This window comes from Gigantopelta aegis, chromosome 14, assembly GCF_016097555.1.
Source record: "Gigantopelta aegis isolate Gae_Host chromosome 14, Gae_host_genome, whole genome shotgun sequence".
NCBI lineage: Eukaryota > Metazoa > Mollusca > Gastropoda > Neomphalida > Peltospiridae > Gigantopelta > Gigantopelta aegis.
Window position 1 is genome coordinate 18,467,125 of NC_054712.1, and position 27,528 is coordinate 18,494,652.

At 38.9% G+C, this 27,528-nt stretch overlaps 1 protein-coding gene across 2 annotated transcripts in view; it reads left to right on the forward strand.

Moving 5' to 3' along the window:
- The window catches only part of LOC121389539, a 33,325-nt gene extending 23,875 nt beyond the window's left edge, over positions 1-9,450 (forward strand). The window contains exons 7-9 of one of the 2 annotated variants that reach the window (XM_041521205.1): positions 1,506-1,642; positions 3,804-4,101; positions 8,949-9,450. In XM_041521205.1, coding sequence (XP_041377139.1) covers positions 1,506-1,642; positions 3,804-4,101; positions 8,949-9,018 — 505 coding nt within the window. In that variant the 3' untranslated portion in view covers positions 9,019-9,450. Of the gene's footprint in view, positions 1-1,505; positions 1,646-3,803; positions 4,102-8,948 lie in introns of those variants that run through there. The other variant, XM_041521206.1, reaches the window with a different exon arrangement.
- Positions 9,451-27,528: the final 18,078 nt, after the last annotated feature.

A 27,528-nucleotide genomic window follows, 5' to 3' on the forward strand; every position in this document is an offset into this window, starting at 1 on the left:
AATAAGGCATTCGTAATTCACATGAAACATATCGTATACCCTCAGGATAATTCGGAATGTTTTCAAATTATTTTTAAATCACTGGCAGAATTCTGCAAGTAAGGTTTTGATTGGTGGACATGAGCTCCAACTGGCTGGTGTTAGATCCACATGTAATAGTAGAGCTAATTTTAATTAGATTGTAACTAGCAGTGACATATAATGTAGTTCCACGTGGACAATGTTTAATTATAGTGCGGTTTAACAATTATACGTGTTAATTCAAAACAGTTCTTGGTGGGAGGTATTGGAGTCGAGTAATGCTTATCTGTCAATAATATTTATTATCTGTCGTCAGTTTATTCGACCTGCGAGGATGACATTGTCACCACGGCTAAACCACGACCACATTAGCTTTCCGAATGGTCTCAGGCTTGTGAGTTTACCAGTATATAATAAAAAAAACCCAGGTCAGGTCAGGTCATAGGTTTTAACGTGCACATTCAGAGCAAACTGGTGCAGCACACGCCTGTCATGGACGCATGTGTTGACTTATGTCGGCTCCTCCGTCCAGGACAGGAAAACGATTTGGAGGTTGGGTGGGGCTTTAGAGGGGATTTATCGCCCATGTTTGGCAAGTGCAAGAGAGCACATGCAAGCAGCCCGACCAGGGTTGGTAGCGGGCGGGATATTTGTGGTGCTATTGAGTTTTGAAAATGTCCCATAGGATTAAGTTCAAGAAGGAAATAGTTTAGTGCAATTTCGTGAGGTAATTTTGGCGTGTAAACCAGTGTGTGGTTGTATATATATACCATGTTCTCTGTACATCTGTATCTGTAATGCTTTTAGGTATATATACCCATGTTCTCTGTACATCTGTATCTGTAATGTATTGAGGTATATATACCCATGTTCTCTATGCATCTGTATCTGTAATGCTTTTAGGTATATATACCCATGTTCTCTGTGCATCTGTATCTGTAATGCTTTTAGGTATATATACCCATGTTCTCTGTACATCTGTATCTGTAATCTTTTAGGTATATATACCCATGTTCTCGGTACATCTGTATCTGTAATGCCTTTAGGTATATATACTCATGTTCTCTGTACATCTGTATCTGTAATGCTTTTAGGTATATATACCCATGTTCTCGGTACATCTGTATCTGTAATCTTTTAGGTATATATACCCATGTTCTCGGTACATCTGTATCTGTAATGCCTTTAGGTATATATACTCATGTTCTCTGTGCATCTGTATCTGTAATGCCTTTAGGTATATACCCATGTTCTCTGTGCATCTGTATCGTAATGCCTTTAGGTATATATATATACCCATGTTCTCTGTACATCTGTATCTGTAATGCCTTTAGGTATATATACCCATGTTCTCTGTACATCTGTATCTGTAATGCCTTTAGGTATATATACCCATGTTCTCTGTGCATCTGTATCTGTAATGCCTTTAGGTATATATACCCATGTTCTCTGTGCATCTGTATCAGTAATGCTTTTAATTCCAGGATGGAATTTTCCAAAGATATGGAGGCCATCAAGCTGGAGAATCCGGACTGGCAGTATGTACCAACCAATCGGCTGGCGGCGGACCTAGTGGAACCAATGCCTCGTCGTCTACGACCGCGCAACTGCTTGAAGAAAAAAGGTCACCCTAACATTATGCATACACTGGGAACTGGGGATAACATGATACGTACACTGGGAACTGGGAATGGTAACATGATACGTACACTGGGAACTGGGGATGATAACATGATACGTACACTGGGAACTGGGGATGGTAACATGATGCATACACTGGGAACTGGGGATGATAACATGATATGTACACTGGGAACTGGGGATGGTAACATGATACGTACACTGGGAACTGGGGATGGTAACATGATACGTACACTGGGAACCGGGGGTGGTAACATGATACGTACACTGGGAACTGGGAATGGTAACATGATACGTGCACTGGGAACTGGGGATGGTAACATGATACGTGCACTGGGAACTGGGGATGGTAACATGATACGTTCACTGGGAACTGGGAATGATACAGCATTACATAATGAGATATGGCAGCCGCATACAGGCATACGAATTGGTTGTGGTAAAATGATAATCACCTGACATACGGAAGGAAGGAAATGGTTTATTTAACGACACACTCAACACATTGTATTTACGGTTATATGGCATCAGACATGGTTAAGGACCACACAGATATTGAGAGAGGAAATCCGCTGTCGCCACTTCATGGGCTATTCTTTTCGATTATCAGCAAGGGATCGTTTATATGTACCATCCCACAGACAGGATAGTATATACCAAGGCCTTTGTTACACCAGTTGTAGAGCACTGGCTGGAACGAGAAATAGCAGCAAGGGATCTTTAATATGCACCATCCCACAGACAGGATAGTATATACCAAGGCCTTTGTTACACCAGTTGTAGAGCACTGGCTGGAACGAGAAATAGCAGCAAGGGATATTTTATATGCACCATCCCACAGACAGGATAGTACATACCAAGGTCTTTGTTACGCCAGTTGTGGAGCACTGGATGGAACGAGAAATAGCCCAATGGGTACACCGACAGGAATCGATCCTATATCGATCGCGCATGAGGCGAGCGCTGTACCACAGATATAGGTCCCTCCCGCCCTGAGATACGGAGCGCTCTACGTTAGCAGGTTTCAGGTGCGGGCTGAACAGATTCATGTGGGAGGTTGTAGCGTATGATACATCTTCAGTTTTACCAAAGGGAACATTTTGTTTTCAAAATATTGATTAGCGGTATTTCTAGTAAACTGACAATTGATTAGCAACTACTGTTTAATGTTTAAAAATTGCTTAGATTCTGAACAAAATATTCTCTGCGTGACTAATGCTATAAAATGCAGCCTCCTGGGCCCCGTAACATAAAGCACTCGTAACACTTACGTGAGACGTAAACCATACATAATGTGTGGTGTACGTCTGACGTAAGTGTTACTGGGCCCTGGATACTAGTTTCTAAGGCTAGTTTGGCAGAATTCCTGTGTTCGTATAACTCGAACAAAACGTGATCAGTTTTACATTAAATCAAATACAATGGTAGCATGGCCAATTCTAAAAACATTTTTTAAATTGCAGCCAGTTACCCACAACTGATGTAGCAAAAACCGTGGTATGTACTATCCTGTCTGGAATGCTACATATAAAAGAGCCTTTGCTGTTAACAGTAGCCCATTGCATGGTGACAGCGGGTTTCCTTTCTCTTTATCTGTGTGATTCAGAACAAAATGTTCGACGCCATATAAACGAAATGAAAATTTGTCGAGTGCGTCGTTATATAAAACGCCCCTTCCTTCTAAAAAATATATATTACAACCATTAAAGGGACAAACCCTAGTTTTTAAACACTAGGGCATATTTTTCACCTAGACCCTAGTTTCAACCCGTGACAATGGACACTAAGTTGTTTGCTTCTTTACAAACCTGTAACAAATTTGGATACAACAGACTGAACCAAGAGTCTGTGACGTTGAAATCCTCTTAAAAATAGACTAAAACGCGACTCAGACGCACGTGCGTTTTAAAAAAAATATGAAAAGTGCATTTTGTGATATTAGAAACACCAGGATGACCAGAAACACTTCGGTTGTACGGAAATGAATAATCTAAACGATAAAATATGAATAATGTTTGATTTCAATGATCATAAACGGCTCTGATAGTTTAAAATATGCGTTAGTGTTTAAAGACTAGGTCTGTCCCTTTAATGTTTATTATGCGTCTCAATAAAAATTTCATTTTGTTGTTTTATTTCACAGTTGTATAATTCGCCTAACGTCTACCAGAAAAGACAAACGACGAACAAACAGGCTCGGTCAGCGTTTGTCAAGAGACGCAATCAGACAGCGGCCAAACCAGGACCTTCAGAGTTCACTCGAATGAAGCAGATCACTCGACCCCAGCAGTGTGCGCAGTCCTCTGCAGAGTCGTCGGTCACTGCGCAGACGTCAGAGTCTGAATCACAGGAGGAGCAGACGTGGGTTCAGTGTGACGTCTGCTACAAGTGGCGCCGCCTGCCGCACCCCGTTCTACCCAGTCAGCTGCCAGACTTTTGGTACGAGCATTCGGTCTTACTGCCAGGAATGCCAATTAGTTCCGTAGCGGATCCAGAAAATCCATTTAGGAGGGGCCCCAGTGATATGAGGTGGAATGCCAAGGGAACTTTGGGGGAGGTTTGGAGGGGGATCGTAAAAAAATGAAACTTAATATATAATAAAATTATAACTCGCAAAATTTAGGGGGGCCCGGGCCCTTAGCCCCCCCCCCCCCCTTAGATCCGCCTCTGCAGTTGGAATTCCATTCTATAGTCGGTTCCATCCTACAAAAATGTATTTTGTAAGTAATTTCGGTTTGGTTTGACCTAAAAAGAAAAGTAAAAGTGTTTTGGAAATAACAAAAAAGCGACAATTGTTGTGTGCAATTTAAAAAATATTCGGTTCAAAAATAAATAAAACTAATATATACCATAGCGAGATAACAACACTTTAGTTTTATATACTGGTGTAGTCTTGATACGAGATAACTCTAGTTGATTAATTTCACTACAGAGGGAGCAACACAAAAATAATCAAGAATTATCTCATTATAGCAAGACTAGACCAATTTATAAAACCAAAATCGCAGCTACAACGCTGATAGCATCGTTTTCTAATAATGGTTTGTATTACAGTTTTATTTATTTCTAAACTGAATATTGTTTTAATTGTACAAAAATGGTAGTGTTTTGTTATTTCCAAAACACTGTTACTTTTCTTCTTACGTCAAACCAAAACGAAATTATTTACAAAAAACAGTTTTATAGGAGGATGGGATGGACTATATACGTCATCGGTTATAATCGGTTTACCTCTAAGCCATAATCGTCGAATTATACAATTGGTTAGAATTTAAATTAACTTGAGAAGGATTTTCACCTATTGTCCTGTTCACCGTGGCAAACCCTATAAATTCCGTAATATCATGTACTCTGTATTCATTTTTTCTTACTCATATCCCTGTAAATTTACAAATTTTACCTTTACTGCAGGGGTGCACAAATGTGAAATTGTGATAGTTGCCCAGTGGGCAACCAGTAGCGGAAGTTTGGTTGCCCAACATGATCTCTTGGTTGCCCACATACTAGTATTTCATAAAAAGTTTTATGAATATAATTTTGAACGGTCTTTAAAATGAAACTGAAATTTAAAATGTTTTTATTATTATCATTACTTAGTTTAGTTTTATTTCTTTTTTAACATTATTTATCTACAGCTCATCTTCGCTTAGGATGAAAAAACGTTTGTTTTGTTTAACGACACCACTGGAGCACATTGATTAATTAATCATTGGCTATTGGATGTCAAACATTGGGTAATTCTGACTCGTAGTCATCAGAGGAAACCCGCAACATTTTTCCGAATGCAGCAAGGGATCTTTTATATGCACTTTCTAACAGACAGGAAGGCACATACAACAGCCTTTGTCCGGTTGTTGTGCACTGGTTGGAACGAGAAAAAACCCAATCAGCTGAATGGATCCACAGAGGCGGTTCGATCTCGCTTGGGCTGTCACAGTCATAATACTTTGATGAACTCAGGGCTCATCCAGGATTAAAAATACCTGTAGCCAAAAAAATTGCCAAATGGGATTTTTATTTGCCATAATGAAAATGTTTTAGCCAAAATTGTTTTGTGTAGTACTGTATAGAGTATTTATATATGAATATGAAAATGCATCTTTTTCAGCTAATTAAAGGGACACACCCTAGTTACAGTTATTTGTTAACCATTACGGCGTTGTTTTTCGCTATTAAACCCCATTTTTCACAAATAAAATTGCACTTTACTTACATTTTATTATTTAGAATACACATTTCCATTCACCTGAAGTGCTTTTTGCTAATCCTGATGTTTGTAAAACCACGAAATGCATTTTTGGCATTTTTTCACAAGACGTCTATCGAGAAAAAAACCGTTAAGCAAGCGAGGTCCAATCTATTTTTAGAGGGAATCTTCCTGTGTAAACGTCACAGATGTTGGTATACCACGTGACCGTTATCATTTTGGTTCGGTTTGTTTTCTCGTGCACGGTTCGCGCAATCAACGTCAAATTTGTCGTTGTTCATTTGTGAGATTTTTCTTCACAGTTCGTGAACATTTTCAGTAACAATAAAGTTCAGACAAGTTACAAACCCTTAAAACCAATAATTTTACTAAGTCTTACGATATCTGGAGAGGGGATACAACCAGGACAGAACAGTTGGAACATGTCCAGGAGAGGTGAAAAGAACGCACCCCTAGTCTGTGCGCACTCTGTGAAATTTGTCGTGACGTAGGCATTGTTGTGCTTCGAGCGACATCTACTGGTGACATCAGAATACAAACTTTCAAAATTATTTCAAGCCATTGGGACATGGGGATTCCCATGGTATTTATCGATATAAAACCTGCTTTTTCACTCCATTTGATAAAAACGTGATCTAAGTGTGTTACAGGTTTGTAGATTAACCAAATTATAATTTATTTTCGCTGGATGGAACTAGGGTGTGCGGCTTTAAGTCTGAATAACAAAATTATCCCCTGATCAAAATCTAAGACAGCAATGGGGGTAGGGGCAGTTAATATATTACTTTGATTTTTCAGTGGGTGAGGGGAGATATGCAGAGTTGGAAGCCAATGCCCTCTGCAAACACATCCCAAATTCTAAGGCCTATGGCATTAATAAAAATCTGAGAGCCAATACTCTTCTTTTTTTAAACAGTGCTGATTATTTCTGTAAAATAGCTATCTTTATTTTGATTTGAACTGCTTTTAATTGCATTTTAAAGTAACCCATCTATTCCACACCCCAACAATTTCGTAATTTGCACCATTTTCTTGATTTCCGCGTCGTGTTAAATGCTTGTTGTTGATTTCAGCTTGTAAAATACGTAGCCTAAGAATGCTGACTTCACGTTATGACAACTATCCATTTACGTCAAAAGGTTTTGATTTAAAAGATAATGAATTCAAATGTTACGATCTTTTTCAAATCTAGCTAACTTTTGAGATGTCACCTCAGTCAACAGTTATATAATATTTTATCTAACAAATATCATGATTATTTTTAACTAATTGTATTCAGTGTACGTTTAACCGCAATTTGTATAAATACTGCATGTTCCTTTCCCGCGATCGCGAAATGCATGAGTGCGAAATTAACAAAGACAACGGAAATAAACAAACGAAACAGCAATTAAGTATTCATTGATGCGAACAACTATTTGGTGGTGGTGATTTTTCTCACAAATTACATCAAGATTTAGTTGCGTGTAATCGTATTGTTTAAGGTCTGCAACAATGTCTTTTGACACGTGCAAGCCTCGGCTGACTGTCAAGCGTGACCTATATGCACACTGAGAACAGCCAACGAACTTTCTCCAAACGTTCGCGAACTATGTGATTGGTTCCCGACGTGGACATTGGGTTTAACGTGGAGCGCATAAACCAGTTTAGCGGACGTTTTCGTTTTGCTCGGTCTAGCTGAACTCGGCCCTAGCCAACTTGTCTTTGTCCCAGAACTAACATGTGTATTGAAACTGACACGCATTGTTATGCTGAATTCTTGATAACACCGCTTTTCGTTACCAGTCGCGAGATCCCTGTTAATATTTGGTATTATTATTATATGTTAGGTGTCACTGAACTCGTCAAAATCATGCACGGTGGACGCTGAGTGGATGGCAGCGTTAGGATGGATATTTATATCGCCTGTCAGTCAAGTTATCAGTTTCGATACTTTTGAATTGCCCGTGACTGTCCGAGTGTCGTGAAGTTTTGTTTTTCATTTTCTTGGTTGCCCGTCGGGCAACTGTTTGACAAAGAATGGTTGCCCGCAACATATTTTGGTTATCCCGGGAGCGCGGAGAACCGATTTGTGCACCCCTGTAAATTACTACCTATTTGGTATTCGTTTTTCTTATTCACACATGAAAACGAATCCAAATCATGCAACCAAGTTGTAAATATAGTTATTTCACATTACTATTGCCCAAGTTTTGCCTACATGTAGCATTGGTCCAGATATGGTTAAGAGTGATTTGGATAAATATGTGTGTATTTACAGCTACATGTATGTGAACTGAACCTGACTAGATATGTGTATATTTACAGCTGTGTGAATTGAATATAACTAGCTATATGTGTATTTACGTCTGTGTGAACTGAAGATAACTAGATATGTGTGTATTTATAGCTGTGTGAATTGAAGATACTAGATATATGTGTATTTACAGCTGTGTGAATTGAAGATAACTAGATATGTGTATTTATAGCTGTGTGAATTGAAGATAACTAGATATGTGTGTATTTACAGCTGTGTGAATTGAAGATAACTAAATATGTGTGTATTTACAGCTGTGTGAATTGAAGATAACTAGATATGTGTGTATTTATAGCTGTGTGAATTGAAGATAACTAGATATATGTATATTTCCAGCTGTGTGAACTGAACCTGACTAGATATATGTGTATTTGCAGCTGTGTGAATTGAAGATAACTAGATATGTGTATTTATAGCTGTGTGAATTGAAGATAACTAGATATATGTGTATTTATAGCTGTGTGAATTGAAGATAACTAGATATATGTGTATTTGCAGCTGTGTGAATTGAAGATAACTAGATATGTGTATTTATAGCTGTGTGAATTGAAGATAACTAGATATGTGTGTATTTACAGCTGTGTGAATTGAAGATAACTAGATATGTGTGTATTTGCAGCTGTGTGAATTGAAGATAACTAGATATGTGTGTATTTACAGCTGTGTGAATTGAAGATAACTAGATATGTGTGTATTTATAGCTGTGTGAATTGAAGATAACTAGATATATGTATATTTCCAGCTGTGTGAACTGAACCTGACTAGATATATGTGTCTTTACAGGTTGTGTGAACTGAACCCCGACCACCATCACAAATCGTGTTTCACCCCAGAGGAATTCAGTAATCAGTGAGTCAAGCTGACAGAAGTGACACCAGAGAACAAACAACCACAAACTGTAGATATAAACAAAATGACGACATAACAAGAAAAATGTATTGTCAACACACAGGAAAGGCTATGTTATATTATGTTATTAGTTTTATTAGTTTAGGTTTCAGTAGACAGATGGTGACAATGTTTAAACAGAATTACAAACTCTTTGATTAACCCTACTGTAAGGAAAGGCTATATTATATTATGTTCTATTTTGATTATATTAGGTTTTAATACACAATTGGTGAATTGATGATGTCCAGGCAGAAGTATAAACCCTTTTATAGACTGGCCTCGGTGGTGTCATCGTTGAGCCATCGGACATAAAGCTGGTGGGTACAGGGTTCGCAGCCCGGTACCGGCTCCCACCCAGAGCGAGTTTTAAGGACTCGATGGGTAGGTGTAAGACCTTTTTTTCTCTTACTAAACTAACCACTAACAACTAACCCACTGTTCTGGACAGACAGCTCAGATAGCTGACGTGTGTGCCCAGGACAGTGTGCTTGAACTTTAATTGGATATAAGCACGGAAATGAGTTAAGTTACAGAAAGAGATCCGTCTGTATGCAACAAACACGTGGCACATTAAGGCAGTTGACGACGTAAAAGAAGTGGATACTTTGGTCAGGCTGTCACTGTTGCTGTAAAACAAAATCTGTATTAAACAGACTGAGGTTGGTTTTTTTTTTTTCTTTCTTTTCTTTTTCTAACAGACATCCAGAATAATCTGTTTGGAAGCCTGTAGATATTAATGTGTTTTTGTTTGAGCTCGGCGCTAGGAATAACTGAAGACATCACGATTCCAATTATATTACTACTGTTTCTCGGGAGCACCATGCCATTAACTGTAACAGAGAGCGGACTTTCTCCAAACCCAGTCAGTATACATCAATATCGGATTACAGAGGCACTTTCCAGGGTTTTTTGTACACGTATACTGAGAGAAAGAAGTAAGGGACGATTTGTTATTGTATACCAAGTTTCAGTCGCTATTAAGCTACATTTCCATATTATTTGTGGGGTTTTTATCTGTTGAAGCTGTAAATTATGGAAAGAATGTGTCTGCCATGTTTATACTAACCATGTGTGATCCGTGTACGAGTTATAATTTTATTATATATTAATTTTTATGATCCCCTTCAACATCAGTATAAAAATTCAAGACCAGTGTAAAGTGTCTCACAGATGGCATTCAAAATTTTAATTGTATCCCGCCATATGTCATTTGGCGCACCCCACCCCCCCTCCCCCCCCCCCAAAATTAATTTTTGGGATCCGCCACTGACGTGAATTTGGAATCGATTTTAGAGCGATTTTTCACGGATCACGGAAGCGGAAAATCCATGAGTAATGACGTCAACGGAAGAAAGCATTATCAAATGGGCAAGAATTCTAAATTGACTGATGTACATATCATGTTCTTTATATTGACTTCTGTCATTGTGTATTCACGGATGGATATACGTGCACGGGTATGAAAACGTACAACACGAATACACCTTTACGCCTCCACCCTTCTTTCCCGGACCCAGTCACTGGCGAAGTCAGAGATTGTGCCTGGGAGAGACGTGCTTTAACCTTTATTGGATATAGGCACGTTAATATGTTATTCGATCCAATCCAATTTACGGCTTCACACAATACATATAGAGCCGTATTAACGCTCAGTATACACAGGTGGCAACAAAAGTATGTCATGTTCTTAAAATATGCTGAACAACAAAAGAAACGCAGATATTAACTTAGTTTCTTCAATTTATTTAAAGGGACAGACTCTAGTTTTTAAACACTAAGACACGTTTCACTATTAGAGCCGTTTTTTTATGACTGAATTCATACTTTACTTAGATTTTATTGTTTAGAGTATCCATTTCCGTACATCCAACTAAGTGTTTCTGATCATACGATATTTTTAATATTACAAAACGCATTTTTTATATTTTTAAAAACGCACGTACGTCTGAGGTGTAACAGTTTTGGAGTGGAGTTTTAGACTATTTTTAAGGATATTTCACAGTTTCAACGTCACAGACTCTTGTTTCACTCTGTTGTAATTTATCCAAATGTGTTACAAGTTTGTAGATTAACTAAACTGTGTGTCTATTTTCGCGGGTTGATTGATTGATTTCAACTTATTTTCGTGCTTATATTCAATTAAGGTTCAAGCACGCTGTCCTGGGCACATACCTCAGCTATCTGGGCTGCCTGTCCAGGACAATGGGTTAGTTGTTAGTTTGTTAGTGGTTAGTGGTTAGTGAGAGAGAAGAGGGTGTAGTGGCCATACACCTACCCATTGAGCCCTTAAGAACTCGCTCTGGAGCCGGTACCGGGCTGCGAACCCTGTACCTACCAGCCTGTAGTCCGATAGCTTAACCACTGCGCCACCGAGGCCGGTTCGCGGGTTGAAACTAGGGTCTGCGCTTTTAAAGTTATTCACTTTGAATACCGTTAGTTTTTGTATCAGTGAAAAATATTGATGTGTTGTGAAGATTTTAGGCCAATTTTGACAGTCTATTTACCACATTATTCACTTTATCATGAAAAAATATATATTACAATATTCGCGTTTCTTTTGTCGTTAAGTATAGCTGTTACTTAGAAGTATATCTGTTACTTAGACGTAATGTTTTTGATATTGGATCATGTAAATGATTTGTGTTTTGGGAAATAATTCTTGTTACAAATTCGTCTACATATTTCGTATCTTCGTCTTTAGAATTATGTATTTTTCGTATGCAATTTTTGTTAATAAAAATTAATAAAATATTTTTCAAAATATATATTTAGCTTTGTTTCTATCAACTTAATTTTGACACAATCTTATTTAAAAGGATGCAGTTGTAGTTAACAGTAGAGAAATTACGAGTTGCAGTATATTTACAGAACTTCACTATATATTCATCCAAGACACATGCACGGCCGATCTGGGATCGATCCCCGTCAGTGGGCCCATTGTGCTATTTCTCGTTCCAGCCAGTGCACGACGACTGGTATATCAAAGGCCGTGATATGTACTAGCCCTTCTGTGGGATGGTGCATATAAAAAGATCCCTTGCTGCTAATCGGAAAGAGTAGCCCATGATGTGGCAACAGCGGGTTTCCTCTCTCAATATATGTGTGGTCCTTAACCATATGTCTGACGCCATATAACCGTAAATAAAATGTGTTGAGTGCTTCGTTAAATAAACCATGCCTTTCTTTCATAAGCATACGGGTCGGGATTTAGCTCAGTCGGTTGTGTGGTCGCTTGAGGTACTTGCATCGCAGGATCGAACCACCTCGGTCGATCCATTCAGCTGACTGGGTTTTTTTTCTCTCGTTACAACCAGTGCACCACAACTGTACAAAGGCCGTGGTGTGTGTTTTCCTGTCTGTGGGAAAGTGCATATAAAAGATCCCTAGCTACATTAGAAAACAATGTAGCGGGTTTCCTCTGATGACTACCGTATATCCGCATTGATTATATTATGAGTATAGCATAACACCCCTCTAGTGCTGGAGTAAAACCACAAAATCGGGCAAAAATGATACAGATATTCGGGCGAAATGTGCTAAACTGAGACCTTTTAACCATGTATTTCCATCATTCTACCCTCAAAATTAGTTGTAATGCATGTAAAAATGCGTAGTGATTCTTTTGCAGCACTATATAGCTGTTTGGTAGTAATGCTAATATGAATAACTGTTGTTATCCAGATTCGGGCATTTTCGTTTAATTCGGGCAGAAGCCAGCCTAAATGGGAGCCCGTACGTCTGCACCGTCCAAAATTATTTATCGATATACATTGTTATAGGTTCCGTGCCGATGTAAACAAAGATGTTTGTTTCCAAACCAGTTAACTCTGGACACAATGCAGTAAAAATAACATCCGGGTTATTTCCTCGAATTAAAATAAATTAAGATAAACATGTGGAATGTAAGGTTGAAAAAGCAGGAAATGCCATATCTTAACACTTAAAATCAAGATTTTCACAAGGGAGCATGCCTCTAAACCACACTAATAGGTTCAGGTCCTCAAATGCATATCAAACTGACAGTGGTCCCCTCCCCCAACTTAAAATGCACTTCACGGTCCCTGTTGTTAGCATCCAGCTAAATATATTATTATTTTGTTGTTTAACGACACTACTAGAGCACATTGATTATTAATCATCGGCTATTGGATGTCAAACATTTGGTAATTCTGACATATACATGTAGTCTTAGAGATACATTTTTCCGATACATTTTTCCATTGGTAGCAAGGGATTTTTCATCCCATCCCACAGACAGGATGGCACATACAATGTACCACGACATTTGATATACCAATCGTGGTGCACTGGCTGGAACGAGAAATATCCCAAGAGGCCCACCGACGGGGATCGATCCCAAACTGACCGCGCATCAAGCTAGCGCTTTACCACTGGGCTACGTCCCCCCCCCCCCCAGTTAAATAAGGCAAAAGTTTTGCAGGCTGGCGGTTTTCCATTGAAGTAAAAACTCTACGCCAAAAATGATTAGCAAACCCAACGCTTTCCAAATAATCACTATACAAATACATGCAGACATATCTGTGATATGGGATATTTGATGTATAGTTATTGAAATTATTTTGTCATGGTTTGAACGTAAGTAAGCAATCATGTTTGAATGAACGTTATGCTATACTTGTAATATAATCAATGCGGATATACGGTTTTAAATTCCATGAGCGAGAGCCTGGTTTTTGTTGTATCATACCTCGTCATGTAAACGTGGGATCCTCGTTTTTAATACATTTAGACAATGCTAGCAATTCTAGATGTTAACAGACCAATTCCCACATTGAAAATGGGTGGCAGCGATCTAATTCAAGTCATTCAGATTGGGAACACGAGTCCACAAAATCCATTTACGGAGGGCCTCAATGACATGAGGCGGAATGTCAAGGTAACTTTGGAGGATGTTTGGAGTGGGGTCGTAAATTATTTTTTTTAAATATAGAATAAATTTATAACTTTATAATTTTATACCCTGGCTCACCCCACCCCTCTAGATCTGGCTCTGGAATATATTTAGAAACAAAAACATAGAATATGTTCACTAATAACTATATTGGTTACTATATATATTTATATAATAATTATGTTTTGAATACATTAATGATCCTAATTCGACAGAAGAGTCATTCAATACAAGTGTTTTAGTTGTAAAATGTCTCAAACTATATAAAAAAGAATATTTGTTTTGTTTTATTTAACGACACCATTAGAGCACATTGATTTATTAATCATCGGCTATTGGATGTCAAACATATGGTAATTTTGAAATAATCTTACAAAGGAAACCCGCTACATTTTTCCATTGGTAGTAAGGGATCTTTTATATGCACCATCCAATAGACAGGATAGCGCATACGACAGCCTTTGTTATACCAGTCGAGGTGCACTGGCTGGAGTGAGAAATAGCCCAATGGGTCCACCGACGGGGATCGATCCCAGACCGACCACACATCAGGCGGACACTTTACCACTGGGCTACGTCCGGCCCCTCAATACATTAATGATCCCAATTCGACAGAAGAGTTATTAATACAAGGTTTTTTTTAGCTGTAAACAGTCTCAAACTATAAAAAAAAAAAAAAAAAAACCATACGGCATATATATGGTTGGACGAATATGATTATACTATGTACAACAACAGACCAAAACATGGCTTGAATAATGAACATAGAAGTAATTTTAAACGTTCATTTCAACTTATTTTCGTGCTTATATCCAATTAAGGTTCAATCACGCTGTTCTGGGCACACTCATCAGCTATCTGGGTTGTCTGTCCAGGACAGTGGGTTAGTGGTTAGTCAGAGAGAAGAGGGTGTAATAGCCTTACACCTACCCATTGAGTCCCTTAAAAACTCGCTCTGGGTTGGAGCCGGTACCGGGCTGCGAACCCTGCACCTACCAGCCTGTAGTACGACAGCTAACCACGACACCACCGAGGCCGATTGGAAAATCAGATACAATATAGCTAGCCCGAGTACTCTGACTGTAAGGACCGGCCTCGGTGGCGTCGTAGCAGGCCATCGGTCTACATGCTGGTAGGTACTGGGTTCGGATCCCAGTCGAGACATGGGATTTTTAATCCAGATACCGACTCCAAACCCTGAGTGAGTGCTCCGCAAGGCTCAATGGGTAGGTGTAAACCAATTGCACCGACCAGTGATCTATAACTGGTTCAACAAAGGCCATGGTTTGTGCTATCCTGCCTGTGGGAAGCGCAAATAAAAGATCCCTTGCTGCCAATCGGAAGAGTAGCCCATGTAGTGGAGACAGCGGGTTTCCTCTTAAAATCTGTGTGGTCCTTAACCATATGTCTGACGCCATATAACCGTAAATAAAATGTGTTGAGTGCGTCGTTAAATAAAACACTTCTTTCTTTCTTTCTGACTGTAAGAGAGCTAGACGGACATTTGGACATAAATACGCTCTCATTACATTCAGAGACCAAGCTATGTATTTTTTTGGCAATTCCCGACAACCAAAAAGTTGGCAAAGATTTCCGCTCTAATACCACAACAATCCTATGTTTGATGTCAAATACCTTTACATCGATCATTTTCGAGTTGATTGATTAAAAGAAATTCAGATATTAATCACTAATACACACACTACAGAAAGAAACCCGACAGCTCCCATATTCAGCTAAGCTTCGGCAAACTCCGGACAGCAGAATTCTAAGTTCGCCGACCTACATCGTGACGATGCGTCACATGATCGCCCACTCAGCCATTCCGTCTTCCAGGGGCCGTCTCAAAACGACAAGTGCCTGACAATCACCAAAAAAAGTTTGTTTTGTGTAACGACACCACTACAGCACATTGATTCATTAATCATCGGCTATTGGATGTCAAATATTTGGTAATTTTATCACTGTGTTAGAGAGGAAACCATTAGCCAACTCTTCCATGTTGTAACGTCGCTTGGTATGAGACGGCCCCTGTAACTGTTGCACAAGGCGGAATCGCCCAGTGCGCGATCACGTGATCTACGTCACGAAATAGGTCACCGAGCTTTGTAATTCTTGCGACGGAGTGTCACGAAGCGTAGCTGAATATGGGTGCTGTCGGATTTCTTTCTGTAGTTAGTGTATTAGTGATTAATATGTGGATTTTTTTTTAAAGTCGAAAATGATCGTTGTAAAGGTATATGACGTCAAACATAGGATTGCCAAAAAAATACATAGCTTGGTCTCTGACTGTAATGAAAGCGTAGGCCTATTTATGTCCAAATGTCCGTCTAGCTCTCTTACAGTCAGTAAAAAAAGTAAAGTTTGTTTTATTTAACGACGCCGCTAGAGCACATTGATTTTTTATCTTATCATCGGCTATTGGACGTCAAACATATGGTCATTCTGACACTGTTTTTAGAGGAAACCCGCTGTCGCCACATAGGCTACTCTTTTTACGACAGGCAGCAAGGGATCTTTTATTTGCGCTTCCCACAGGCAGGATAGCACAAACCATGACCTTTGTTGAACCAGTTATGGATCACTGGTCGGTGCAAGTGGTTTACACTTACCCATTGAGCCTTGCGGAGCACTCACTCAGGGTTTGGAGTCGGTATCTCGATTAAAAATCCCATGCCTCGACTGGGATCCGAACCCAGTACCTACCAGCCTGTAGACCGATGGCCTGCCACGACGCCACCGAGGCCGGTCTCTTACAGTCAGAGTACTCGGGCTACAATATAGCGAACACATATAGCGCAAAGTAAGTAGCCTCCTTGCCTGGTCGGATTTAAACATCGGCCTCTTTTATAAACACATTTGACACGTCAGTGAGTTGTCTGGAGATGGTGACACGTCCAATATAAATCGTTTTTTACGGTTACTTTTCTCATTAACCCTTTACAGGCGGCGCTTTCAGGTTGATAGGGGTCACCGTGAAGTAACTGCGTACCAATTACTTGCTGCGAAGAAATCAATAGCATTTCCATCTTCTGTGTCAAGGGGCCTGTGGGCCATTATCAAACCGAACGAACTGCAGATTGGGGTAACTATAACGTATAGCTTTTTAAACAACCTTTCCTGCTCACAAGTCCCTTGCATTATTTTATGATATAGTAATATACATGGCAAATGTGCTTAAATATGCTTACAATTTAAAACTCACTCATTCACTCACACATATATCCATATTTGTGTAAATACTATTATGCATTGACAGTAAATAAATATACTTTTATTTGTTATACAGTTGTTATGCAGTATATACCAGAGGTTGAAACTAATGCGGGGTACGGTAACCAGCACCTATCTCCGCTATTTCCAAATGCACACTTTTTTCCACACATAAAAAAAAACCCACAACGATCAGTTTGCCCACTGGACATCAAAGGAAACAAGCCGCGTTGTGTACAAAAAAAGCAACTGACGAAACATTTACGACGGTTTACCGTAACATAATTTAATAGTATTCTTAACAGCCTCTATTTTGTCCTATACCTGTATCCATTTGTATGTTTAATACAAACAATAAAAGTTATATTTTATTTGAGCAATGAAAACATTGTTATTTTTTATGGATTCGGCAATCTCCGACTGGAAAACCCCCACTTATTTGGCGCCAAATTTGTCACGCGATCAGAACGGTCACTCTATCTTTTGTTTCCACTAACTCGTCTGATATTTTGTCGTCAGTTACAGATATAATTGATTGTAACTGACGATTTTTACTTTCTGTCATTTCTGTCATTCTGTTTATTCAGCAGTTCTTATAACATATTGTAAACTTTTCATTTTGGGGGGATATCACCGCTTATAAAATCAACGGAAGTGGTAGTGTTTGGCATTAAAATCATTCATCTTGGGTGCCAAATAATATATACACCGCCACTACAAAAACGAAACTACTTTTTATTAGTTGGCGATAATATTTTATCACAGCTATCGATTCATTCGATGAAGATAGGATGTCTTTTTTGTTTTTCGTATATTTTAAAATCTTAATTATAATAATAATATTAAAACTTTGATCGGTTCAGCAAAACCGGAACTGCCAGCGAATATCAGACCGATAACATCTTCGGTTCAGTTAAAGGACGAGTCTGCTTGTATTTCGTATAAACGTTTTGTAATCAAAATAAGGAGTATGTCTTGCCACAAAGTCTGTCAACACACAACAATATGGTAACCACCAAGCTCCATTCACCCCCACACCACCCCCACCCCCACCCCCACCCCATTAAAAAAAAATAAAAAATTGAAGGGTGTGGTGCTGCGCGGCCGCCCTCCTTCAATTTTTACCCAGCGAAAACACTGGTACCCCCAAAAATGGAACCGCAATTTTCAGCAAGAATGACGGTTGCTATTAAAAACAATTAAATATCTTAAATGATACGTGACCCCCCCCCCCCCCCCCCCCCCCCTCCATTTTCTTGCAGGTAGATTAGATGAGGTGCCACACTTTCTATTGATGTACTTACTGGGTGTGTTAATACGCTGCTTATATCAGTTTTATTAGTAAACGTTAACATTATCGGCAATAGGAATTGATTTGGTATATTAGAACCTATAGATCGCAACCGGTTGCATTGCACCAAAGAAGAAAGTTCTGTGTCAAAGTTCGAGTTGGAACGTCAGATATGTATGGAGTTCAAATAGCTGCGGTTCAGATTGGTTTTAATATTTGACATTGATTTATTGTACAAATACTATTATCCATTTCCAATAAATAAATACACTTTTATTTGTCATGCAGTATTACTCAAGAGGTTGAAGCCAGTGCAGGGCAACTCTTTTCACTCGTCTATTAATGAAAAAAATCGAGAAAAAATACCTTGAAAAATATTTTGGGTCGGACCTTTTTTTCTCTTTTATTTATAGGGCCAGGGTCCCGAGGCTAGTCATTTTTAATACAGGGTGGTTAGTGACAAATGCAAACCCAGTAGTCCGATGGGCTAGTGAGTTTCTGCACACGTGCCTGGTTCTGTTAATACGCTGCTTATATCAGTTTTATTAGTAAACGTAAACATTATCGGCAATGGGAATTGATTTGGTACATTTGAACCTACAAACCCATGTGGTACAGAACTCTTTTGCTTATAACGATGCCATTAACATCGCGGTAACCAGGCGTGACATCGTTCACACAATGTTGTTTTTAAAGCCGCTATCACACAATCGACGTGTGGTAATCAGACCAGACTTGGCGGTGACAGGTTGTGATCACAAGTAATTGAACCTCCTATTGGATTTCTTTCGAGACGAGCAAGGGGTTATTCGATATTCGAGATTGAGATTTTATTTAGAAATTACTTTACCCAGTGAAAATTCATGAGTTCAGCGCCATTGGTACTTTTAATCAGCTACCTCCTTCAAACTATTTATAGGTCTGCTATATAGTGCCATCAAAATACAAGCCATTTCTTTACACAGATCCAAGTGTTCCTGTATTTGCCATACGCTTCTGAAAGAGCCAGCAATATATATTCTGTCAAAAAAGAAACGCATAGGGAAAGAAGAAAAGTAAGGTTTTGATTGGTGGACATGAGCTCCAACTGGCTGGTGTTAAATCCACATGTAATAGTGGAGCTCATTTTAATTAGATTGTGATTTTACAAAATATCGTGTGTTTTTTTGGTACAATGTTGTTGAATGACGATGTTTGTTAATTTTCCTGGAATGGGACAGCATGCCCAAATGCACCCTAAAACAAATTGAACGCACGTTGTGGCACGTTGTGCGACAATGGCAGGAAATCGGCGTGAAATGGTCAGATTTTAGCGAATGCACGTGAAACTCTGAGAAACGACTAGAGTAGTGATGGTATTTAAAACATAGCAAGAACATTGTCACATACTCATGTCAAATTTGACTGTGATACGATCATAAATAACGAAATTATGCCACTTTGTATTAAAGAGATACATGTAATTTCATGAATATTTCGCCTATGCGTTTCGTTTTTGACAGAGTATATTAATTTACGTTTAAACCTTTTGCCCGAATACGAAGTTTTTTTCAAGCAATGGGGGGGGGGGGCTGTTGACTTATAACCCCCCTCGTCTTGTATGCTTACGCAGAAAGACATGAACAGTCTTTTAAATAGAGAATACTACATGAGTGGCCGTTAGATACCGTTTATCTTACAAACAGTTGTTTAAAAACGTATCTAACGAGTTGGATACATTTTTAAACAACGAGTTATAAAATAATTGGTAATGTAGTATTCTATTTTTTATATATCTTCAGAAAATAGTTTTAAAATACATTTAAACGCCTTTTCCAACTAAAACCTATGTACAGCCCTAGCGCTTATAGATAACTTGTGCGTCACAGACAAGTCCATTTCAGGTTATCTTGTACGTCACAGAGAGATCGATTCGACCGTGCATTTTTGGTTTATTGAATGGTGTGACATTGGAGCAGCCAGTCGTATGTCTTTAAAATGTTATCGCACGTATGTGTGTTAATACCATATGTCTATGTGTTATAAAAAGATAACGAATGATGTTCTTTCTCATCAACCTGTGTGTAAGTATCTAAATTATAACGAATCATAAACAATAAAATCAGTAACGGCACTTACCAATGAGGGTGTATACTATATATATATATATCCAGTGGTGGATCCAGAAAATCCATTTAGGGGGCGCCCAATGACATGAGGCGGAATGCCAATGGAACTTTGGGGGAGGTTTGAAGGGGATCGTAAAAAAATTGAAAATTAATATATAATAAAATTATAACTGTCGCACAATTTAGGGGGGCGGGCCCCTGGGGCCCCCCTAGATCCGCCTCTGATATCATGCTCAGACTATTATGCCATCGATAGAAAACAGAGCTAGTTATAAATAAGAAATGAAAGTAGCTGGGTCACTTCGACGGCTTCGGTTTTGCTTCAATAACTTTATTGTGCGCGTTGCCGTGACTACTGTAGCACCGATTAATGACCAATATTTCCCAGTACGAAATGTAATCGTTTAAATAGCATCTGTTACATATAGCCAGAGTAAATAAACTGTAGGCAAATTTTTTTGTTTTCTAAAATACGTGGGATCCCCTGAAAATATCAAATACAACACTGGTAATCATGATTATGTATCCGTGGTGGGGAGGACCGGCCTCGGTGGCGTCGTGGTAGGCCATCGGTCTACAGGCTGGTAGGTACTGGGTTCGGATCCCAGTCGAGGCATGGGATTTTTAATCTAGATACCGACTCCAAACCCTGAGTGAGTGCTCCGCAAGGCTCAATGGGTAGGTGTAAACCACTTGCACCGACCAGTGATCCATAACTGGTTCAACAAAGGCCATGGTTTGTGCTATCCTGCCTGTGGGAAGCGCAAATAAAAGATCCCTTGCTGCCAATCGGAAGAGTAGCCCATGTAGTGGCGACAGCGGGTTTCCTCTTAAAATCTGTGTGGTCCTTAACCATATGTCTGACGCCATATAACCGTAAATAAAATGTGTTGAGTGCGTCGTTAAATAAAACATTTTTTTTTTCTCTTTCCGTGGTGGGGAGGGCGACATGTGTGTATACATAGGTTCATATGATACGAATTTATTACACAGTTTAAGGAAATAGAGAATAGTACATTAATGGCCGTTAGATACGATTTATCTCACAACGAGTTGTTTTAAAATGTATCTAACGAGCGATAGCATGGTTTTCATCATCATATCACCTTTATCATCAACATTATTACCATCATCATTATCATCATCACAATCATCATCATAACACCAACTACATCATTATTATCAATCAATCAATCATCATCATTTTCATCACCATCATCGTTATCGTTTTCATCATTAACTACAATACGGATTATCATACATGTACCGATGCCTTGTGAATCTGTGGGCATCTAGATCCCAATTTAAACGAAGTCTGCAATGGATTATTTGGTTTGCGCGTAATCCAAATTATATATAAAAAAAAGTGTTTATGTGGTACATATGTACGGTGTGCATATTATGCCTTTTTAAATGTGTCGAGTGAATTTAACTGTTTAATATTAATATCAATGGCGTTCCAGTCCTGAATGATTCCTTATACATTTCAGTTCTAGTACGAATAGTTTTCGGTTCATCAGCATTTAGAAGTGGATAATTTGCCAGTGCCATTAATGACGGGGCACTAAAATGTCAAGCAATTAAGAGTCATACCTTTAATAATTTTACACTAATATGTCAAGCAATTAAGAGTCATAACTCAATCATTTTACACTAAAATGTCAAGTAATTAAGAGCCATACCTTTAATAATTTTACACTAATATGTCAAGCAATTAAGAGTTATACCTTCAATAATTTTACACTAAAATGTCAAGTAATTAAGAGTCATACCTTTAATCATTTTACATTTAAATGTCAAGTAATTAAGAACAATGACAAAATATATGATTTATAAAGGGTCTCTAATGTTTTCCTATTCGAACAATACTTTAGACTACGAAAACAGTTTATCATCTGGCTAACCTTTTCAAGTAATTACCCAGTATGACAATGCCACTGTCCATGATTTTGAAAAGTTAGACCAAGATGTTTATGGTTTTAGATCTCTCTTATTTTTGAATCACCTAAATACAAATCTAGCTGAATTCGAGTATGAAGTTTCCTGGAAAAGGTAATTGATTCTATTTTACTAGGTGATAACTCGACCTAGTCATTTCTATGCCCAGTCTCATCATAACAAACAAAGATCTGAATTTACTGTCGTCTACGATGTCCCGAAGGGAAATATTTCAGCCTGTTACCTCCCCTCTCCCATTATATTAATATATGTATAAAGATGGAACCTCACCATAACCCAAAAACTACCTTCAACCTTAAAACTAACAGTAACCCTAACCCTGAATCTAACTCTAACCCAAAAGTATAATCATCTAAAGATATATATAGAGAAGTATCAACGGGAAATGAGTTTGTTTTCTTTAACGACATCACTTGAGCACATTGATTAATTAATCATCGGCTATTGGATGTCAAACATTTGGTCATTCTGACACGTAGTCATCAGAGGATACCCGCTACATTTTGTTTTCTAATGCAGCAAGGGATCTTTTATATGCACCATCTCTCATACAGGATTGCACATACCACGGCCTATGATATACCAGTACTGGTGCACTGGCTGGAACGAGAAATAGCCAAATGGGCCCATCGACGGGGATCGATCCCAAACCGACCGCGTATCAAGCGAGCGTTTTATCACTGGGCTACGTCCCGTCCCTGTGGGGAATGAAAGAAAGAAAGACATGTTTTATTTAACGACGCACTCAACACATTTTATTTACAGTTATATGGCGTCAGACATATGGTTATGGACCACAGAGATATTGAGAGAAGAAACCCGCTGTCGCCACTTCATGGGCTACTCTATTCGATTAGCAGCAAGGGATCTTTTATATGCACCACCCCACTTACAGGGTAGTACATACCATGACCTTTTATGTACCAGTCGTCGTGCACTGGTTGGAACAAGAAATAGCCCAATGGGCCCACTGATTAAAACTATATACCCAAACACACTAAAATAGAACCAAACTATCAACACAATTTATTGCAGACATTTTAAAGGGACTGTCCTGAGTTTGATTCCAATGTAGGATGTTTCGAACTGACAGACCTTTTTGATGACAAAAAAACCACAGACAGGGTAGTGCACTGGCTTGTGAGAATGAAGTCACCACAACACCTGCTTATAGTTTCAAACATTAACTCTGCTATAATGTTACATCATTACTAAAAGATATATTCTCCCAGATAAAAAAATATTTTCTACAGTTTGCAAGCCATCAAAATCAGCTTGGTTGTAGTTACACATTTTCCTTGTGTAACAGTTTGTTTCTTTTTGAACTTTAGAACCACATACATAATGCAATGATCACTATAGAATGGGTGTAATATTTCTTGTTCTTCAGAAAAAAAGGCTTTTGTTTAACGACACCACCAGAGAACATTGATTAATTAATCATCAGCTATTGGATGTCAAATCTTTGGTAATTGACGCGTAGTCATCAGAGGAAACCCGCTACATGTGTTCTTCAGCAAATTCATCCTAACATTCTGTAAGTGTAATATAATAACGTGTTTGACTACACGTGGAGTATTATTGGTGTTATCTCTTGCATCACTATTTCTGTTCTTTTTTTTCTTATTCTATTGTATATACGTATAATATATTTCCTTCCACTGGTTATCCTTGACTTTAAATGTAGTTTAAATATACAAGTATGTAACATAAGTCGCCATGTATATTGTATGTATATAGAAAATGGCCTCGTAAGTTGTCAAACTTGAACCCGATTCTTTTGTTCTTTGCACAATAAACTATGTTTTCAAACAATCCTAGCTCAACGATTGCCATCCCAGGTTGCACTGATAATGAGGTTCCCTGTCTGAACACGTGCGCCGTGTTACAACTGACTGCTATCACTTCAACTCTTGTTCAGGGTTCCATGTCGCATTGTCGAATGTTAGTACACAGGCACTTGTCACTGTACCAAAGGGTCTGTTATGTGAGATTCAGACAATAACCTAGAGGGATCTAGACCCAGGTGATGGTGAAGGTGATAAAACAAGTTGTTTGAGAAGGTTACGCTTCCAGTATTGGTTTGACTCCAGAGAAGTTGAAACAAGAAATTGACATGCCATTGAAATATCAAGCTTTATTTTTATATTTACGAGGATATTGGTCATTGTACAAAGTTGCATCGTATAACTGAGTAGATCAATGATGTTGCTTTTAAACAGCGAGACAGACGAACACCGCCGGGTATGTATAAGGAGGTCCCCCATCAGTATTTGCGACAGACGATAGTATGTGGAACCATTAAGAAGTCTCACAGCCGGTCGGATTATCTGGTGTTTATTGCTAAGAAAAACAAAGATTACGAGAGTACTGCTTAACCAATACATGTTCCCTACCGGGTACAACAATTTTTCGTATCTTTTAAATTCAAGGGTGATAACTCCGTCAAAAATGAGTTAATTGCCATGAAAGTCAAACTTGATTTGTAACAGTACATGATAAAGCTATACACAATGTTTCAGCTCAATATATCTCAAAGCCCTCTGAAAATAAAGTCAGGAAAACTATATGTGGGACAGACGGACAAACAGGACGGAGATGAAATCTATGGTCCCCTCCGTTTGGGCCGGTAGGGGACTATTAATGGCTGACTGCGCCTGTTCGTAATCATAGAGAGTTAAACCAGCGGATAATCGATGATTCCTTTTTATTTCCCAGATCTGAAGAAATATTTAATTGCCTGTCCAGATTTAAATTCGTTTCCTTACTCGACATGTGATGTGGATACCATCAGGTAGAGGCAGCTGAAGAACATAAACCGAGGATAGAGTTTGCTGTAAAGTCATTGGGATTCTATAAATACAACCGTTTGGGATTTTGTCAGATTGACATCCCTGGTACATACCAACAGGTAATGGAAGACTGCCTTGGTTATTTCTATTTATGTATGATGTTTACAGATTTCTTTTTTTCTTCAACATTTGAGGAGCATCTCCGTCATCTGGAGCAAGTATTTCGACGCATCCAGAACTATGACCTTAAGTTGACGGTATAAGTGCAATTTCTACCAGGATAAGACAAAATATTTAAGTCATATAGATGAGGACATTAAGGCAGATCCAGAAAAATATGATAAGTTATGTTTATTTATTCAATATTTGCTTTATGACTTCATGAGAGCTCACAATGTTACTGTCAGTTGAAACACAAATCGTCGTCGATTTTCAGGCATTTGGGCTTCATTCAAGGTATCCGGCAGAACGACCGCAGTTAACTCCACGGCAAAGGCAAGAGAGGTGCAATGGCGTAGGCTGTCAGCATGAGCGCTGGAATCAATGTCAGTGGTCTTCTGCCCTCATTAGGCCTCAGACTAGAGTTATCCACCCATTTGGTTGTCCAAAATACGGAAACTAATGCGAGAAAATATAGTTTTCTTGTGATGTGATTAATGGCTGGGGAGCTGCTTAGTATACTGGATTGTTACACTGGGTTTGACAGGTAAGAGGATGCAGTTAGTGAATATGTGCACTTGGTTTACACTGGATACTGCATAATGTCCCCCAGAGCACATTGAAGTCATGCAAAATTTGTGTAAAATGCAGAGAAATGGGTGTGATTCGGTCCCTTAGCCCACGTGTGTTTGTTTACATTGATATAACGCGGAAAAGAGCTGGACAACAGATGTCGTCCTTTCGAGTGTTCAATGGGCCCAGGCAGGTAATGTTTCCCGTGAAATGCTAATGGCCTGGTGAAATTAATAAAAGTGCTACAGCCACTGGGGCTACATGAGAATACATAGTGAAATTAATTGTGTTCTGAGGCCATTACCGTCAAAAGTAGATTTAATCGGTCCTTTCAAGATGGCCGCCGACGTGTGGTCCATTCTTCCAAATTAACAACAGAGGCCACATAGATTGCGTGTTGTTAACGCTAATCATATAATTAGTTGGACTATAATTCACTGAATTTGTTAGTAAAATATCAAAATTAATTTCAGATTACCGGTAACACGTGAACGACACCAATTTGCTTTTAGAATAAAAGTGATTCTGGCGACAAATTAATATAATTCGCCGACTTAAGTCCACCTGAAGTTTATTTGATAATTTCCTCAGCAAACAGCATTAACCGACTTTTAATGGATGTTTTTTAATTTCTGTATCAAGAAATGTCTTACACCTACCTCGCATTCAAGCGACCCAGGTTCGAGTCAGCAGGGTTGAGTTCAGCAAGACCGAGCAGAAAAACGTTCGCTTGACTGGTTTGTGTGCTTCGGGAATCTATCAAATAGTTCTCATTATTTTAATATAAAATGTTTGTCACATTTCTCCCACGATTTCAATCTGTTTCGACCCTTTCTGTCGGTTTCCTCCGACTCTATCTTCTGAGCTGTCCACACCATTGCCTACCTGTCTCAACTTCCTCCACGGGTGCAGTCTTTGTGTATTTCCCTGCACCCACCTGACATCCTCTAATAAAGCTGGTTTGACCAACGGCACTAACGACCGCCGGTAGTACAGGTGCATGGTAGGTGGTACAAGTGCCTCTTAACAATGCCAGAAGTAATTACTGAACACTCCCCGAAGTTGTCAGACTAAGCCCACAGCTAAAAGCTGATGGGGAATGGCAGGTGTGTGGCACAGATAGCCACAAGAGACAAGCACCTGTTGCGGTTGGAGAGACAAGGACTGGGATGTGGAGGTGGACAGGGAAAGAAGTTGAAAGATAGGAGGAGTTGCCAGATCGGGAAGAAATGAGATGGAATTCAAAGGAAAGAAAGGCAAGGGGGCGGTGGGATACAAAACAAACAAAAAATAGTTCGCGAACGCTAGCGAAACGATTGTTGGCTGAACGTCTGGTCTACACCCGAGATGATTGCAGGCTTTTGGTGCTCTCAACACTTGGTTGACACCTTCTCGTTTCCGAGGCTTGCTTATGACTTTCGGGGATATTAAACCGAAAAACGTGGCACTCATCGTACTACTATTA